Below are 20,186 nucleotides of genomic sequence, written 5' to 3' on the forward strand. Positions count from 1 at the left end.
GGTATCTCTATCTGTAGTGTTTTCTGAAAGGGTAAGGGGGTAAGGCTGTTTTTAAAGAACCAGTGGAAGTGAAATGTAAAATTAAAATAGTGAGAGCATGCAGGTAAATGAAAAGTCTGCAGCAGCAGTAACTTGAGGAGCATGTGGGGAATACAAAAGAGATTGTCTGCAGGAAAACCTTTCACATGTAAATATATTGTTCAGAGATGTCAAAACTTGGAAAGTTCATTTAACAATTGTAAGTTTCTGGTGAAGATTTCTTAACCATATAGCTGATCATTAAATCACTAATATTTTATCCAGTATTATGTGCAGAGTGAATCTACCTACTCAGAGAAGAAATGTGAAGCAAAGACTCAAATGTGCTTTAGGGACATTTTTCTCTTTATGCCAGCCTTCCTAAATATTTTAAACCTTCTATGCAAAGTGAAACAGGATTATTGACAGCTATGGTTCAATTAAAAGTTCTCACCATCCTTGGGTACAATGCAGCTCATGAACTGTGTGACAATCCTGGTAGTATGAAATATATTAGTTCAGTTTTTCTATTCWATAAAACTTTTGCAGTAAATTGGGGGTGAAAATTGTGTAAATTACCAGTGCTGAGCCTAGAGATGTTCTGAATATTCTGAAAGCACTTTCCACAGAAAAGCTTTTTGAGATCCTGGGCTGTGATGAGGAGCACAAGATCTCTATTGCTACTGCTCAATTTGTGGAATGGGGATGCATTTGATTGGAGTGATCACAAAAGGCTCATGCCCAAAGGGTTTTGTTTATCTCCTGCCCAGTTAGAATGGTCAAAGCCTCTTCATCCTTCTGAAAGTGCATTTTCATAGATTTGTTTGTGAAATAGTCAGAAAAATGTAACATTTMTTTCCGTTTCTTCCCCTTAGTCTGAGAAACATTTCTTCCAAATCTTTAGACAAGCTAATAACATATAGATATCTGAATTTTATGTTCCGAAAGGAATACTTACATTTTTTTTTTCTCTTTTTTTCTTTCCCTCAGTGAAATTTGACGACTGCAAGGGAAACAACAAATTGAACTTTGAAGTTTCTAACCCAGACTTTACGGTGGACATTGACGGGTCTTTGGTTGCACTCAAGAATGTATCAGAAGCTGGCAGAGCCTTGTTTGTCCACGCGCGGTCGGAGCACGCCGAGGATATGGCAGAAATCTTTATTCTGGAAGCAAATGAAAAACGTGGGGCCTTAAAGGTAAGATTAATACAAAAGATTAAAAAAGAAACGTGCCAAGGAGATGCTGCTGCTAAATATTTACATGTGKCACCTAGGACTGTAAGCAATTTTAATCTGTCTTCAATCCAGATATTGCTGTAACATTTTAGCACTTCGTTTAATTTGTGATGCAGATTTCCTGGTTTTGGAAGATGTATTTTATCTTCAGGTGTTGATGCTAAACATTCATAAAGAATTTATTCAAATGAAAGAGCCCAAGTATTAAAATTGGCTGCTTCTTCCAGTGTATGTTATGCCAAGGTAATCATARTTTGGCCACAACAAAAAATGGAAAATCATAGTTTAAATGTGTATTTAAGATTTAGAGAACCTTAATGTTTCACCCCAAGTCTGAGTACATGAGAATGAATTCTATGCTGTGAAATATAAATTTTCATATTGGTCTGCTTATCTGACATTGTTATGTGTTAAACTCCTTAAACATCTGCCCACAAAGAGCAGCTCACGTTTACACTCTGCCTCTATGCCCCAGTGATTTTTGTTCTGCTCCATCCACTGAACTTTGTGTCCTTTCTTTTCCCCTCCTGAATTTCAGTGTAAACCAAACYCCATTTTATGGGGGATAAAGTACTTCACAAATTGATTGAATTGTTTACTTCACACCCCTGAGAACAGCAAGAGGAGATGCGAGCCTTCACTTGTGTGTCCTGGCATTTAGGAGAGAGGCAGGCAAGATAGTGCCTCACCAGACAATTAAGTTTGYTACATCTACAGACCTATAATTTCACAGAAATATAAAGAAACCTTGATAAARATGACTGATCTGGTGTCTTGATTTGGTATTTAGACATTCAATTGCCYGCATTCTGATTATATTCCCCACAATATATTAGTATAACTTAAGCCTTCCGTTAAAAAAAGCAAACTATCTTGAGGAGAAAGGTTGAGCAAACTTCTGAAAGTCTGTGGCTGAGGAAAGGTTTTGCTCTGCACTTTAAGCAGCACACGATGTGAATATGGATTGCCTGGGGGAGAGAAAGARCCACGATGCGTAACTGCGGAAAGCCGATCAGAACGCTGAAATGGAATTGGATTTTATTTAAATATGCTGTTTCTTCCCAAAATTATATTTTAACACAGTCATACTCGCATGAGTCTCTTACGTGAGGAGCTGTGAGTTTAGGACCACAGACTGCCAAATTCAGAGCAGGAAAGCTGCACTTGCAGGAGCAAGCTGGGCACTTGGCTGTCCTGTGTCTCACACTAGCAAGGCTTGCTCCTTCTGCTGCATTCACAAAAATGTTCAAATGGGTTTATTTTGAAGTCTTAGGAGCAGTTTCAAAATGGGGATCGTCATTCTCTGGTTGGAAGTTACTAAAACCACAGAGGAGTTTGAGACGTCTCTGACAGGTCTGGAGTTAAACTTCAAGGGATTGGTTTGTGTGTGAAGATCTGACTCTGAGAATCATATTCTGAGGTTTTATTCTGCTTTTCTTAGAGAAGCAGCCCTTCAGTGTCTTTGAAGGGGAGATGTTCTATGGAAGTTACAATCTAGGGGARATCKTGYCAGATATTCWRKGGAAATTGCAATCTAGGGGARATCWTGTCAGATATTCAGTGGAAATTGCAGTCTAGGGAGATCTTGTCAGATATTCTGTGGAAGTTGCAGTCTAGGGGAGATCTTGTCTCATGGGTAGGAGTTACCAGATGTGTTTTTGCACAGACTGTGACAAGCTCTGCCAGTGACCTTCCCTGTTTGGGTTCTGGGTAGTCTCCCCTCAGAATGTTTCAGCAATATTAATTGATGCCTAGTGTTGAAATCTCTCTCCAGACTACATTTGAAAGCCAAGGCTGATTTGGCCCCACTCCTGGATTCTGTTCCAACCACTTTGTGTCGCTTCAGAGAGAGAAAATCAGTCTAAATCAGGCATATTCTGCCACTTGCCAGCCTTTCCTCACAGGTGACAATATCACAATGTCATCTCCACCTGCATTCGTCACCTCTTTCTGGATTTTGATTTTCAGCCCATAACCAGATGATTTCCCCTTTAGTGTGGGATTTAGTGCCTGCAATGCCCTTGTGAGTTACATGATGCCTTAATACGTCCTGGGAAATCCATCTAGTGAGGATCATCCCTGTCCCCAAGAGAATATAAAGATCTTTGGGGCTGCCTGTCCTGCTCTGTTCTCAACAACCCTTTTGTAGCTATTAAACCAGACTTTTTTTTCCAACCTTTTCATCTATTTGCCTATTTTAAACACCACACAGACAGTGTTGTCTTTCTGTTTGTCATACTTGAGAAGGATATAAAGACTACAGCGTCCTATCTGAAGTGATTTTATGATAAATTTGAACTTAATCCTGTACTTTTGCAGTCTAAATGTGTCAGCATGGAAACAGCAGAACTGCTCCATCTGTTTATGCAGGGAGCCTTGGCTAAGAAACGCTCAGATGGAACCTGAGTAATTCAGCATAATTCTGTGGGGTTAAGATGAGCACATGCTGGAGCAGCGCTTAGCATTCAGTGCTTGGAGAACAGTACCTTGTCTAATTAGGGGATAAGTAGTTCTTAAGTATTTCCCCACTGCCAGCAACTGCCATTTCTTTTCTGAAAGCATGTAACCTACATCTGCGAAATCCCATTGTTAATGTTGCTAATTGCAGATTCCCAACGTGTTTGGGAATGGCTCTCAACAATGATCTCTGATGTGCTGACTGGCAGGCTGAGCTTAGGAACTGAGAGAGGCTCCTAAAACTTTCTGATTGCTACCAACCACACTTTGGATGAATATGGAAATTATTTAGAGGTGCAATCTGGAGTGTGCAGCAAAGCTTTTGGTATTCTGCTGGTGAAGGGGTGCAGCTCTTTCCTGCTAAAGATGGGGGATGCTTCCAGCTGGCCTCACCAATCCATACTGTCCTGTGTGATTAACTAAACTAACTTCATGGCCAGAGTATAATCAGTGGCTGTTGGAATATCACTTACTATTTAACTGTTATTTGCATCTGAAGGGGCTGTTTTCCTCCTCTTCTGCCAGAAGCATAATAGATGTGCAGAGCCTGCAGCTTTCTTCCTCCCTCACCAGCCAAGTGGGCCATTGCTCTCTGGTCACACCATCTACTGCAGGGTCTGGTGAAACAGGAGCAGGCACTGCACTGCTGCTTTCCCTGATGTCTGCAGGTTGAACATGCCCTAAACCCCGTGAATCTCTCCACCTGCAGGTATGTGCACATGCAGAAAGCTGTCCAGCAGATTCCAGAGCAGATTCCAGCTGGAATCGCTGTCTGTAGCCGGCTGGTGGAGCCCCTCCCTCCCATGAGATGTACTGCTCCCTGTCTGTCTTGACAGAGGACACTGTTCCCAAAAAATCTGTCATTTCTGCAGGTGTTTGAATGTGAGTGCACAGAGGAGTTGCCACGAGGCTGTGGAAGGTGTAACATCACTCTTTCTGTGCCTGTGCACACTTGGAGCCTGATGCAAGCAGMGTGCTCAGCGAAAGGAAGGAATTTCAGGTGCATTCCCATGGAATAGGGCTGGTGGGATGTGCACAGCTCTGCCCAGAGTGTGCCCTTTCACACAGTCAGGACTGGAGTTCTCTTAAAAAAAAGAGATCTGGAAATGTTCTGATTCACCCAGTATCCTCCAACTGAACTTTGRGTTCATTCTGAATAATTCAGAGAATTTCTGAGCCACAAATCCTTCACAGAAAAAATAAATCACTCACAAAATCTAGTTGGGAAGAAACTGGTTGAGCCAATGACTGACAGCTTTTTCTCTTTTTCTTAACTTGTGTCCTGTCCAGTGCATGATCCCTACTTTATGGAGAAAGTAGGACAACTGAAAGTTGGATATTTCATCACATCTGAGCATTTGTCCAGAAGTTCGTGGATTTATGTATTTATTGAAAGAGTYGGGTTTTGTGGAAGGCAGAAAGTGTAGGCAGGCTTTTGTAGAGCCTYATAATAAATGTGAGTTGCAAAAGGTAGCAAGCTGGGCCTTGAACTGTGCCCTCCAAGGCTAAATAAAATGGTGACTGCTAGTCCTGCTTCCCCTCTGAAATCTAATGCTGGTTTTAATGAACATACCCTTGCTGTACTGGGAGCTAAAAGGGAACCTTGGGAAACAATCTGTCTCTGCCTCTTTCTGTCTCCTGGCAGCCTTTTTTATATATATATATATTTTTTCTTCCCCACAGCAAAGGGAGTTATTTAGAACTTTTATTTGTTACACCATTACAGACACAGGGTGAGGGGTGGAGGGGAGTGAGATATCAAGAGYCTGGCACCAAAGCAGATAAGAGGGCAGGCAGATATTCAGAAATTCCAGGCCAGTAGTAACTTCACTGTATGGTGCTCAGCAGTCTTCCATACAGAAGGATGAAATGATTAAATAGAAACTGTCAAACCCTCAGGACACATTTCAGGYACTAGATAGAAAAGGAACAGGAGAAAGAAAAGAAGAGATAAGAGTGAGGAGCACACCCCGAGACAGCATGCTGTAGGCAAAGTTGAAAGTCCTCTCCAGCAGCAGCTCAGACTGAAGGAAATGAAGTTGCCCCAGTGCTGCTRCTTTGTCCAGTGCACTTTGTACCAGCCAGGGGCTGAGCAGAGCAGCTGCTGCTTTCTTCCCCCTTTCTCAAACCATTGCTTTTCCACACACTGCTCTCGGCTGTGTTTGTTAATACAGTGGCAGAAGCCTCAGCAGCCTGGCTGAAAACTTCCTCAGCCGCCTTGCAGACCCAAATTCTCATTCCTGCTCGATGGACACCTTTTGTGCAAGTTRCTTTCTGCCTGTGCATGTTTCCTAMARTATCAAACAGAAATAATGAAACTAAGCTCCTCGGATTTAAACCTTAGCATTTCTTGTTTGTGTCTTGCTCTCTGCTTATCCCCATGGGATAGAGATTGCAAATATTATGGATATGAGATAAAAAGCGCCTGGAGCCTTAAATCCTACATGTATGGCTTTCTGCCTTAGAACAGATGATAACGGATCAATAATCTTATTATGAATCAGGATTCTCTCACAKCAGAAAATATTCAGGCAAGGAAGTGTGAATAGTTGAGTTTAGTCATCTGGCAATTCAGTAAGTTATTTGGAAAATAAGATCAGGAATCAGCCTCTCTGATATAGSAGGCAATCGTTCCCATTAACGTATATTAGCATTTTTCTGTTTAGAATAGAATTCCAAATAGGCTGAAAATGACTGTGCAGAGGTGTGGAGATGGACTCTCAKATGAGATATTGACAAACAGGCTCCGAGAGTTCCATGTTATTAGATTTTGCATATAGCACTTGCTGCAGAAAGAGATGCGCTGCATAAATAAAATACCATGTTTTGCATTTAATTTTAAGGCACAAAATAGAATAAGTCACAGGGGGTGCATCAATATCTATGATACGTTTGAGTTACTCTACTGATCAAAAGTGTGTATAGAATACAATTCGAGGAGATCTTTTGCCTTTGGATATTGAAGTTTTCCTTCAGGCATATAAAAAAGGATTTTCTTAAAGATCAAACAACAAAAAAAAAAATTCATATTCTCACTTTTGTGTTCAGTTTGGCTGAAAGTTTAACATATTAACATTCTCCCAGCCATTAAGTTGTTGTTATCATTTCTGTTACTTTTGTTATCGCACTGCTAGCACATATTGACTTGGAATTCATGCATAAAAAGCTGAGGTAAAAGTGATATTAGAATTTAATACCTCTATATTGGTGGCATTTTCGTAAATGACTTTTCCTGCTTTAATCACCATTGAATAGGTGCTTTTTTTTTTTTTCTTTTAAAGTCTACAGTGCTGCATTTAGGATTTCACAGAATACATCTCAATTAATGTCAGTGAAAGCAAGAGCTTRTTCTCATCAATGGGTCATTCTGTAGTGTCATTTCGCTGCCTTTTAAACTATATTTTTATTAAAATCCTCTGTGCTGACCACTTGCTATTGGGGAAACAACAAAGAGCTCCTTGTACATCTTTACATCCTTAACCACTCTTAACCATAGAAATTCCAGTCACCTATTTTCCCTCTTTATCCTTCAGCCCGACCCAGARCCTGCTGAAATAACCAGATTCCAGTGGGATTTAACTCAAATTCTGGGAGCAGGAGCTGTGCCTGGCAGTGCTGTGTGGCTGTGGCTCCCCTGCCCCTTTTTGCTGGGCAGTTTTGGGGTGACTCTGCATTCCCACAGCCCCACAGGGCAGCTCTGATTACTGTGGAAGTCACACTCTCTTTTTGCAGTTTTTGGGTACAGTTTTTGGGGTGACCCTGCACTCCCACAACTTCACAGAGCAGTTCTGATTTGCCCCGGAAACCACACTCTTTGCTTGTGGTTTTTGGGCACAATTTTGGGGTGACCCTGCACTCCCACAACCAGCGCTGATTTGCCCTGGAAGCCACACTCTCCTTTTTCAGTTTTTGGGTGACCCTGCACTCCCACAGCCTCACCAGGCAGCTCTGATTGCTGTGGAAGTCACACTCTCCTTTTTCAGTGTTTGGGAGCAGTTTTGGGGTGACCCTGCACTCCCACAGCTTCACAAGCAGCTCTGATTTACCATGAAAGGCACACTCTCATTTTGCAGTTTTTGGGTGCAGTTTTTGGGTGACCCTGCACTCTCTCAGCTCCACAGGGCAATTCTGATTTACCATGAAAGCCACACTCTCCTTTTGCAGTTTTTGGGAGCAGTTTTTGGGTGATTCTGCACTCTCACAGCCCCACAGAGCTGCTCTGATTTACCATGAAAGCCACACTCTCATTTTGCTCAGCTCTGCAGCCTCCCCTCACCTCCATTGCCAGGCTCGTGCTTCCTCAGGCCTGCACTGAATTTACCCTTCCCCAGCACCAAGGAAATGCAGGTTTCATATACACTGGCTTTGGAGTTTGCTCTGACAAAGATCCATTTATCTGAGAATTATTATGGTGCCAAGAGATGTGGCAGTTGCCATAGCAACAATTACATATTGTGTTGAATACCAGAGTAAATGCTATAAAGAACAGGAGCCACTGGTGGTTTTCATTAATTTAGTGTTCCTTTTTTGGACAAAGTGTGACTCGTAAGTTTATTCACTGTGTGTGTAAGTGCTTAGATCAAATGTGTGGGCTCGCTTTCCTCCCATTTCCCTCAGTGTGCAACTTCAGCATGTAAATGAGAAGTACTTGGTTATTTAAGGAGAGAAAAATGGTCTTATAGACTGGAAACATGAATAATTGACTGTGAAACAAGAAGGTGCTAACTTCCGTGAGTGCTCAGTGCCTTTCTCTGTGAGTAATCTACATTCAGATTTTATGTGAGCCAGGGATGTATTTATCCAGGAAAAGGGACTTTGTGCAGAGCTGAGACATGTATTGAMCGTGTTTAGCAGTGATTCAAAGGTGAAATTAGATTATTTTTCAGACAAATGCAAACCTTGTTAATGATTTCAAATTATTTACAGACTAATGTGAAATGACAGGGCAAATTCTCTGTAATGAATGTATTTTATTAAAAGCAGCTACAAACAGAATTCCTTTCAGCCCTGAGCTATGTTGAGGCTGCTCAGTTGGTTCTCTCTGCTGCAACAGGTACCATGCACAGGATATTTTCACCATGTGCTTCTGGTGGAAACTTCAGGGTTTTTTGGTGGAAGATCAGAACCAGTTCTAGAGTGCACCAATCTTACTTTATTTTCTTTTAAAACAYGCTGAAGTCTGACTCTCCATCCATAAAACTTAATGGCAAAGATTCTGTAAATCTCAGTGCAAGCAGTCATTCAAGGATGACTGAAGCCTTGTATTTGAAAAGCAAATTTCAAAACAAATTTTGAAAAAACTTTGAAACTTAAACCATAAGAAAATACCTATTTACTTCCTGAGACTAAAAAAATTAATGGGAATTTGAGTGGTAGATAAGTTGTGTGAAGATATTTTGAGTTTAATTAGCTTCTCTTTATGATCTATTACATTAACTGTCCTTTATCCACTAAATTTGGTCCATGAGTGATAARCCACCACCATACATTGGCATATAATATTTTTTTCAAGTATTTGTTGTTCAGAGTCCAACATTCTGGAATAGAAAAAACTGTGCCAATCCCATGCCTTAATCCTCAGAGATTGATGGAAATGTGTGGAAACTCGTGCCAGAGGTGTGGGGAGCATTTAAAGAAACCCTTTGTGAAAGGTTCAAATTTAAAATTCATGCAGTAAATGAGGATATAAGTAAGAAAGCAAGGGGCTAAGCATGATTTAGTAGAACATTAGGCGAGATCATAAAGGATAAGTAGATGTCTCTTAGGATATGTAATGTCTTTCATTTATAAAGTGGCTTTCATCCTGTAAGATCCTCAAAGTRTGACTATTAAGTATACAAGGACAGAATGGGTGTGTGCCTATCTATACACATACAGCTGTAAAAGAGATTTTGCATTAATTTCTTTATTTTTGATACTTATTTCATAAGATTTTTTCACRTGAGGATAGGAGCAGAGTCTTCTTAAAAGAGGGATTAGAGAAAAGGACCTGCTGATTTTGATCTGATATTAGAATTGCCATGACAGCTTTAATGTCCTCAAATCCATCATGAAACAGAGATGCTACAGAAACCAGAAGAACATGGGAGATTTATGGTGCAGGAGAAAAATTGTCCATTTATTCCATTGTTCTCTCATCCGACACCAGGAATGATGCAGTCAGTTCAGACAGCTACCCCAGATCCACCTGAGAACTCCCAGATTTATTGAGGAACAGAGACAATTCCAAGAGGAAATCAAACGTACTTGTGCTCAAAACGAAACTCAAGATTCTTTTTTTTTTGTGTGTCAGAGACACAAAATATTGCTGGCATTTACCCACTGTCAGCTTCTCCATCAGTTCCAGAGGCAGCATGGATTTGAGAGAGCCATGATAGGAGAAATTATTCACAGGAAAAGATGATTCCCTGAGTAAGTCTGTAGTAATTTCTCTCCTTTGGATGCATCAATAATAATCCCTAATGATTGCCCCAGCATTTCCATGCTGATTTTCACAATCCTGAAGGAATATTTATTATGGTTATTACAGTAACACCTCTCTCAGCACACATCTTAARCATTTAATGGAGCTTCACAGGATAAAAATCCACATTTGTCCTCCCCCAAGAATTGATTCTGCCATTGCAAGGACAGATGGCTCTTTTTGGGCCTAAAATTCCWTATTTGTTGATCATTACAATTTTGATGCCTTGATGCTGCTTTCTTTACATCTTATCTTGTAGCTAGCAGTTTTTAAAAATGCCTTGAATAACTTGGCACCTTGAAGAATGAGAGTTAAAGCTTAGAGTAATTTGGTGTCTTCATAATAAACAACTCTGCTAATGCTTGCAGTCATCTTGGAGTTATTAATCATTCATCTCCTCACTTCTTCCACCACCAAATCAAACTGAACAACCTTTGCATGAAGCAGTTGATCTGTCTGAGAAAAAGTAGTTTTACTGTTTGGTTTCTGCAGTTTCTCACTGAGAGGGYACCTGGGGTGGTGATTGTACAGCTCTTCTGTGGGCAGTTCACACTCTGTGKGCTTTTCTCTCACAAAGCTGTGCAGGGCAGCTTAAGGAACTTTCTGACTTTATTTGCAGATAATTTAATTTTTTTCTGTGCTACTGTAATGTGTTGTTCTTACATGATTTTCTCTCTTTCCCTCCACTCCCAACAATCATCTTTTTGAAGCTGGTTTGGTCATCAGAGCCAGAATTGACCCTTAAAATTGACCTTCAWATCCAAAATTCAGGCAGAGGTTTGGGGAGAGGATGTTAAAACTTCAGTTTAAAGATAGAAAGTCAAAGCTGGGGAAGATCTGGCTCTCACATCTACAAAACTCAAACTCWCCACTGACAGAGCTGCACGAGAGTGTGAGGAAGGCTCAGAGCTTTAAGTTCCAGGGTTGATTTTAGGCCTGATTATTCACAAAACCGTGTAATTAATATGTCACAGGAAAACATGGTAAGCAGTGCTCCAAATACAATCCCCATTAAGTCAACAGGAGTCGTTCCACCGACTTTAATGAGCTTTGAATCCACTCATAAATCTGCTGTGAGGAGTGTCCAAATCAAAATTTATCTGAGGGTGACCTTGATGTTAATTGTTARTGCTTCCATGTTGTTTAATTGCCAGGAAAACTGAAAGTATTAGTGGGGCTATCATATGGTATGGTCCTTTCTATTGGATGCTATTAGCATCAAGTTGATATATGTAATATTAATTGTGCATAATGTTAGTGRGTAGTCACAGTCTGCCAGTTATATTTTGTGTCTGTGAACCAGGAAAAAAAATCTCTTTCAGTTATTTTTAATGTTGCTTCTGCCTTCAGCTGAATCTCTGCAAAATTAATGTTTTTTTTTGATCAAGCAGCTCTTCAGAGCATCTCAGAAGTTTCCCATTTATTCGGTGGCTTTTAATCCCAGATTTTGTGTAGTGACTGTAATTACTTTAAAATTATATCTCAAATTTGTAAATAACATAAAGGAGATTCTGTTCTGTCCTATGATGTTTATTACATTTAACATCTGCCAGAAAWGTTCAATCATCTGTATCCCAAATTGAAATGTTTCCTTCTTTAACATGTYATATTTAATTCAATTAGAGGAAGAACATGGGGAATAAATTAGAAGCACAAAAGCGAAAGGGTTCCTTTAATTTTTATCTACTAAAGAGAAAAGGAGATGGTTTACTTGAGGGACATAATTACTGGAGCTTCCAGTGGCATAAAAATATGGGAGAGTTATAGTTGGAGGACTTGGGGGGAGAAATTATTGTTTTTGTTTAATGGTTTTCCAAATTCCTTGTCAGTGCTGGTAATTATTGTGTCTTTTCTTTTTGTTGGCACTCRGTGCATTAGGCTGCACTTAGGACCATTTTATTAATGGAAAATATGTTTCTGAACAATTGTGAATTAGATAAGTGGCTTGATTAAAACTCATTCTTTAAAACTATAAAATGAGAAAATAACATGAATTAATCTTAAGTCTAGACAGTGGGAAGATAAGACTCTGGTTTCCATGTGCTTAGGGGAGTGAAGGCAGAGCAAAAACCTCCTGCAGTAACATTTCTGTTGTGGAAGCACTGAGAAAGAGTGCAACTTTAGGAAATGCATGYAGGAAATACAGCAAAGAGCTTCCAGAAAAAAACACAAGTTGGACAAAAGGAGAAAGTTTTACTACTGACCATATTGTCTTTCATACCTCTGAAAGAAAATGCCAAAGAAAATGTGGTTACTCAAAGAGCACCTGAAAGGTGAGGTATWTGGGAACAGGGTAGTAGGGACCTTTTCCCTTTGCTGCTGCAGACTCAGCCATTTAGAGATGGAGGCTCTTCCACTGCATGTTTTAACTTTATTTTAASTTTATTCCAGCTCCAGGGGCTCCTGCAGTGGCATTTTGGAGCTCTGGATGTGCCCTGCAGTTCTCCAGGTGGAGTTGCCTGGCTTGGTTTCTCCCTAGGAATGTAATAAGAAATTCAGCTCATACCAGGATATCCAAGCAGATCTTTGTTGTTACCTTGTGCTCATCTCCAGCAAATTTCCTCTGATCTTTGGAAGCCCATTAGCATGATTATTATCTAGTGCRAGGAGACTAATTTGTAATCTTCTGATAACAGATTTCCATGTGTGAAATATATTTTTCAAAAATATCCATGGGCTTGTGGTGGAATGCTGAGTTCTGTGGAAGCCATTTAAGCAGATGTCTCTCTTTCTGTAGATGTATGTGAATGTGCTACACATATTTTATGTTAACTAATAGGCATGAATTATATATTCTTAAATGCTTCTTCCATTTATCAAGCTTAATGTTGTTGAGAAAAGAATCTGAAAACAAATAAACAAAAAGTTTAGAAGATTTTCTTTTAACTTTGCCTGTGCTGTAACTTTTATCAGGGGGTGACAACTACCTTAATTCCCTGTAATAATTGTCTTATAAAAATGGCATACTAAGCATGTTTTCCCACCAGAAATTTTCATTTTGATTCTCAATATTTCATCTCTGACACTGTGCTAAATGAGAACRTGGCTTAACAGTTGATATTGATTTGCACGTCATTTTTTTATTTCTCTTTCCTATTCAAAAGGAATCAGTGCTGACAAGTTAATGAACTCCAGCTACAAATACAGAGATAAAGCCACAGGATAGGTTCAGTACCTGCCTTGTTCTAATTACCAAAGGTTTTCTTTAGGTGACTGCTTCATGTTCATTACAGGGAAACTGGAATAAAGTGACTGTCAACAAAGCAGACACCTGGAAAAGTGACATAACAGAGGGCTATTTATAGAACCTTTAAGCAAGTCTACATCAATTTATCCCGGTATATCTAGGTCTTTAATATTTACAAGTGGAATACAATTACTTAAAATGAAAGTACACTGAGCCCTAGGGCTCTATGTTGAATAACGATTCATAAAACTATGCTGCAATATATCTTCTATTTTTAAATTAACTTCATGTAATAAATTAATAGCTTTGGACAGTAGTTGTGGAGATCAGCACTGTAGCACCAGCTCTCAGAGMATTATTTTCCCTGAACTTGTTTGCATATCTTTCACCTCCGATGTACTTTCAATTAATATATCTGGTATCTAACAAGTTATTCCAAGTTCTATTTTGGTGTTGTTTTACATGGCTAAATTGGTGRATCTGATTTAATTAGTATTTTGGCTGGTATCTCCTGCTGCTGGGAGCTATGAGCTGGTCAGATCTGGTTCAGCGTCAGGAGAAGAACTTCAAATCCTATTTTGTGGCCTTATGGGGAGATTTGTTAGAAAGAAACTACTGTAAAACTGGGTAAAATTGAGTTTTATATTATAGCTAACACCAACCTGTAACGTGAGCAACTCTGAAGTACTTTTGGTGGTTTGGAGGAGGGGCAGTTTGTGGTACTCCTCAGTGGTGTAGATTTACTAGAAGGTGTAGTTTTACTATAAGGTGTAGTTTTACTAGAAGGTATAGATTTACTACAAGGTATAGATTTACTAGAAAGTATAGATTTACTAGATGGTATAGATTTACTAGAAGAATTTCCTGTTGTAATTCTGCACAATCTGGGAATTTTCTGTTCGACACTTCCTGCACTGCCAGCCATGATAGAAATAATTAATCTGACCAGGGAGTTTGGCCACTGAAGGCACTTGTGGATTTTAGGAATTAAAGACTCTCTAAATGTTTGCGTGTCTAACAAACCCGCGCAGAAATGGAGCGATGGAAGAGACAGAAGCTGCGGATATTGACTGCCTGGGGCAGTAAATTTCTGCAGTGCCCATAAAAGGCAGGGAACAGGATGTTTCATACTTTCCACCATGGCTTCTCTGGCCAGCAGGACAGGGTGGGGATGGCCGTGGCATTGTGCCCTGAATTCCAGCTCACAGCGTTGCTGGGGCRATGGGGATAAACTGTTGCCTCTGAGGAATACTCTGATGGTGTTTGGCCAAGCAGGGCAGTGGCATAAACACAAAGTTCAAACTGTATTTAMAGAGCTGTGCCTGTTCTGCTTCCCTGCCTTGCTGTTGAGCACAGAGTATCCTAAAGTGGGAGGGATCCACGAAAATAATCAAAATCCAGCYCCTCCCTGCACAGACACCCCAACAATCCCACCCTGTGCTTGAGAGCRTTGTCCAAACTCTTCTCCARCTCTCAAYTCAACRCTGATGGGCAAAGGAAAGGAGAAATGGTTTCTTGACTTCAGACTTCCTTTCTGATTTTTCAACAGGAGGGAAATTAAATGTTCATCAGAAAAAAGGACCTTTCCCTCCCTTCTACCCCAAACAGAGCTTAAAACCCAACTAAGGAGAATCAGCAGCAATAATGTTATTTATCAAAGATGCCAGGATGGGAGGTTGAAATGGGTATTTTAAAAATCTTTTCCCAAAATTATTATTCAGCGCTTGCAGCTGGATGTGCATGGGGATAAGTCTGATGAAGGATTCATTTCTTTGTCATTTTAGTATCATTCATGTTTTCCTAGCAGGGGAGAAATGTGAAATAACAAAAAGATTGTTCTTTATTTCAAGATTAAAGTTTCAAAAGCTTAAGATTTGAACTTTACTTAAATCTTTTGAAGAGGCTTGAAAAGCTATTATGCAATCATATCTTTCATTTCAGCTATAGTTGAAAACAATACTATCAACATAGCATAAAAATATTGTTTTTATCTTGTTTCTGTTTGTATTGCAAYGGTAAATATCTCACAGGGCTTCCAACCTAAATGTGCAGGCTCAAGAAATTTGTGATTATTCAGGATAAGCTTCAGACAAGCCTATGAAATCCMTGCTATTTGTTTGGTGCAAATTTCAGAGCTCTTCATGTTTTCTGAAGTGTAGCCATGCCTGACACGAGCAGAGRGTTCACTTCAAGTCTTTGTTGTTTCTAAAGGCAATGATCATTTCAGTGAGTTTCTTGTAATTTTTTTTTTTTTAGAAAGTTTAAGTATCACCTCAAGGAGGTGGAGATAGATGGACACGGTGCTGTCAGAATTMAAAATAAATGACAGGAAGGAATCTTGTTCATATGAATTTTCTRGGAGAAAAATTAGACAAGTAAGGGACAGAGAAGATGAGAAATGGAGGATCTTAATGGTGTAAAAGTTATGGCAGAAAGAAAGGGTCATGAARAGCCCTAAAATTAAAAATGAAAAGGAGGGAGGAGAGGCAGGCAAAAGTAGCTAGATGGAAAATAAGAGCTCAGGGGAAAAATAAAGAAAAGAATGTAAAAAAATGAGAATATATCTATTCTTACAGGTTTCCTCAAATTGTTCATGCCCCTTCCCTCTGTTTTATTTCCTCTTTGCAGCCTGTAGCATGAGTCTCATAAAACTTCACTAAGATTATAATGCAATACCTTGGCACCAATCTCTCTTGTTTATGTGTCCATTAGTTCAAAGCCACAGACAGGCAATTTATTGGGTATGAAAAATGTCACCTATGGCACCTTCATTTGCATCTGAAAATTGATTTTTGTCACACTGGGATTTTAGGACAACCTTTTTTGGCAGCCAACATTGCCACAAAGCATAATAAAAATAATTATGTGACCACAAAAGCAGGTGGGGTTCACTGTAAGCTTTAAGTCTCTAGGGAATTGCAGTTGGCAAGGCTTTATTGATGAGATTGTGATCCTTCCTGATGATTAAATATTGACACCATAAACTTAAAAAATTCCTTGGGATTGCCAGCAAAGTGTATAACAACATAGTGGGACTTGATAATGTTCAGTCAAACATTCCAGCGTGATAGCAGAATATTAGTAAAGTCTCTTGAACAATTGAACTGTTAATGATGATTTTAAAAAATTGATAATTTCTGAGCAGTGGAATGYTTTTTAAGAAAGCATTGTTAAGCAGCTCTTGCGGATCAGTTAAAACGTGTCACCAGCTTAGCAATTTTGCATGTGCTAAGTCAATCCATTAATTCATTTTCCACTTTCTGATGTKTTTGGCTCTTGAACTCTGCCAAGTTTTTGTCTCCTCACTGATGTGATGGTTAACGTACAYGGGAAGATGTCATTTCCATTGTGATACTGAAAAATCCTATTAATTATCAGTGTTAAGTTGTTCAAACACTTTCATTAGTTATTTTGGCAAAACAATTCCCCAGGGTGAGATATATTTATATAACAAATTCCTCTAAAGCTGAACCAACCATAAATGGATTATGCAAACTTGTTCCCTTTCTTGTAGATAAATTGTTTTACAGCAGTGTTCATTATGAGAAAGTCCTTTGCCCACTGTAGTACTTTATCAGCCCAGAATAATCTACAGCTTCRGTTTCAATGGTAAAAAGGCACCATTCTTTAATATGAATCCAGCTTTTAATCTTAGCCYGGGATGTTGTTTCTTTTATTTTATTGGTTTTTTTATGCTTGATTTAAAGCACAGGCAAAGGGTAGCGATTTATAAGCTCATATTCCTTAAAGCAAGTTTCTGTGTGCAGTTATGAAGGGAACAACATGCTATTGAAAATGGATGAGCATGATCTGACTGAGATGTGTGYTGGAAAAAGGAGGGAGAGAAAAAAGTGATTCTTTGGTATTTAAGAAATGTGTGACTTTTTATACAAACAGAAAGCTCACAGTGGAGAGACTTGGAATTATTGAAGCATTTGGTTTTGTTAAAATAAAAATTTATACAATTTTTTTTTTCCAAACAAGTTTATATTTAGTGTTTGAACAGTTCATTAATAACCCTTTGGCATTTGACTGTACTCTGAGAGGTGCCCAGGGTGTGACACCACTCCTGGCTSCTTTGCTGGGATTTACGAGACAGAGCATTAAACAGTAACCAAGGACTGCACACCCATATTTCACACACACCCAGGGCTGTCTCTKCCAGCAGAAGGATTTGATCTTCATCATGGGTTACTCAGAGTCCACTCGAAACTGAGCCTGTTTTAAATCATGGGTGGCACAAGTATTTTGCAGGGATGTCAGGCTKCAGCTGCCAGGACCTGCTGTTGTTGGTATCCAGTGGTGTTTGTTCCAGCCTGAAAAGTACCAGGGAAACCAGGGAGTACCAGGAAAGTTAATCAGAGGCTTCACCTAATTAGCAGTGGATGAGATGTGTTTCTGTCAGCTATCACAAGTGTCACTAAAAATCARACCCAACACTTTTATATTCCCTTGTGGCATTAGAATTCAGAAAAAACCTCAGAGACATTTTCTTCTTCACAGATGATTTTTACTCTCCTTGCACTCTGGGTTTAAATATTTACAAGGGGAAAAATAATCTAACTTTTTATTCATTATTTCAGCACTATTTGCTCCCTCAGGGTTTGTTAGGTTCAGTCTTCTGGACTTGGGCTATATTTTGAATGTGGGATTTATTGTTTGTAGAAGTGGCCTGGATCACAGTCGGAGTGTGCTCAGTAACATTGTTTGACCATATTTGGTTTTCTTCAACTGAAAGGACCAGTCTCTGCTGGTAAAATTCTATATTTAGTTTCAATCAGTGATTTTGCTTTTTTTTATTTGCATCCAATAGAGAGAAGAAATCATTACTATCAGTGCAGAAACACTTAGGCAAATACAAGTGGTTCTTTTGCAAAGTTAGAAGTGAAAATACGTGAGTTTCCAATTCCCTCATACTGATAGAATCAACAGAAAAATGATTCTGTTGTATTTTATATAGTRTACGGTGAAATACCAATGAATATTTTCTTCAGCCTTATTGAATGATACCTCTGTTACTGTCAGTATGAACAAAACTGTTTGCTTCTCTTTCTTTTTTGCTCCAAACTCTAAAAGAGAAAAATAATAATTTGAGTTCCAATGAATTTTCTGACCTACCTCCCTATGTTTTAATCTAGAAAAGTGCTATTTCCTGGAAAATACTTTTAACAGAAGTACTTCCATTGCATGGTTCATTCTCCATAGCATGACTATTCAAAACCTCATTCCACCTTTTTTTAATTTTTTTTTTGTTTTGTAATTTATGCCATTACTCCTCCAAGTGGCACAGGCGTTACATCCCGTCAAGTCATTCAGATCACAGAGATAACCTTTTTGTTTTCATCTCRTGCTCTAAATGTAATAAATCAAATCCTTGCCAAAAGCAAGTTCTGAATTTTAGATCATGAAATTTGCATTTCATGCTCTGTTGCTTATTCAGAGAAGCCATCCAATCTGAAAAGACAAATAATGCCACATGACTTGTGTAACTAATACAGACAAATGTTTCCAAGCAACTGCCTGAGCAATCTGAAGATCAAAAATTACTCATCTGAAAAACTTGCGTATAATGGTGGATAATGTATTTGTTCACAGATTTCAGGGTCTGCTAATGGACAGTTTGTAAACTGAAACAGGACCAAAAATGTATCAAATTAGGAATGCTGCAATTTATTAAGTTGTCTCTGTTAGATAGCTCCAGCAAAATAAAGCTATTCCAGGCGAAGAAATTGGTCTGAACTGTGCAATGGTCAGGCAGGAGCAGCCAGACCCTGAAGCGCCGTGCTGAAGGTTTGATTTTGAGTACCAAAGGGAATCGTGTGAATAAAGTTGAATAATATGGAGTAGAATTAATTTTCTTACATTCCTTGGAAATTSTGCACTTTTTAGTAGCAATGTTCTGTGCCTGGTCTCACACACACAATGGTCTTTGGTCACGTTTTGCATCAGGGCATTTGTGCTTGGCAAGTGCAACGAGAACTGAAGAATCCATCTCACAAATTCACAGAGCCAGTTAAATACAGCCCAGTCGAGGTTCTTCTGGGGCTGGCTGCATGATGGATAATTATGAGGAGTAGAGGAATATTGCTGATTTAGCTCAAGCTGTGAGAACCCAGGTTTTCAATTCTAGAATTGCCCTATTTAAATTCCAATATGTCAGTAAAGGCAGCAGACATTACAGGTCTGGCTTTAATGACTTCAGTTACTTTGGGAGCAAAAAAAATGCATATGGATAAAAATAGAACTTATCTGACAGAACTGAACAAATGTGAAATATGAACAAAAAGGTAACGTGGAAATAAAGGGGTGGATAATCTCTTGATCAGAGCCCAGGTTTTTGAATACCTTTGAATGTATCACTTCATTCTCAGAAAGTGGGTAGGCCAAGGCCAATGCCACAAAAACAAGTAGTCCTGGAGTTGCCAGRCAAATGACATGCAGGCAGGGAGTAAGTTTGGATCTGTCTTCTCTTGGCCAGGAAACTCTAATAAAACCTGTTTGCTTGGTGTTTGTGTGGGTGGGGACTGTTCTCACACCAGAGATGCTCAGTTAAAGGTCAGCAGGTGTGAAGTGAGGAATATAAATATTTCTGTGCTCCTATGGCTGTGGGTTTTTAGGGCAAGATGCTCAGCTCCAAACACAAGAATTCTAATGGTTTACAGTTGGGAACCATCATGTCATATTTCATGCATTGTAAAGTGAACTCAGCTTTAGTTTCAGCAGTTACAACCCAGAAAAAACAACATCAAACTGTTGTAAACTGTGACTCCTGCCGTTTTAGGCTTTTCTCCCTCAAGTATGTGGCAATTAATATTGTTAGCAG

At 39.2% G+C, this 20,186-nt stretch overlaps 1 protein-coding gene across 1 annotated transcript in view; it reads left to right on the plus strand.

Annotated features, from left to right (window-relative positions):
- Positions 1 to 1,091: 1,091 nt before the first annotated feature.
- CDH13 (cadherin 13) overlaps positions 1,092 to 20,186 on the plus strand; it is a 270,252-nt gene continuing 251,157 nt past the window's right edge. The window contains exon 1 of the mRNA XM_057383002.1: positions 1,092 to 1,217. Coding sequence (XP_057238985.1) covers positions 1,167 to 1,217 — 51 coding nt within the window. The 5' untranslated portion in view covers positions 1,092 to 1,166. The remainder of the gene's footprint in view (positions 1,218 to 20,186) is intronic.

The sequence above is a fragment of the Malurus melanocephalus genome, unplaced genomic scaffold (assembly GCF_030028575.1).
Source record: "Malurus melanocephalus ecotype Western Australia unplaced genomic scaffold, MMel_1.1 scaffold_600, whole genome shotgun sequence".
Taxonomy (NCBI): Eukaryota; Metazoa; Chordata; class Aves; order Passeriformes; family Maluridae; genus Malurus; species Malurus melanocephalus.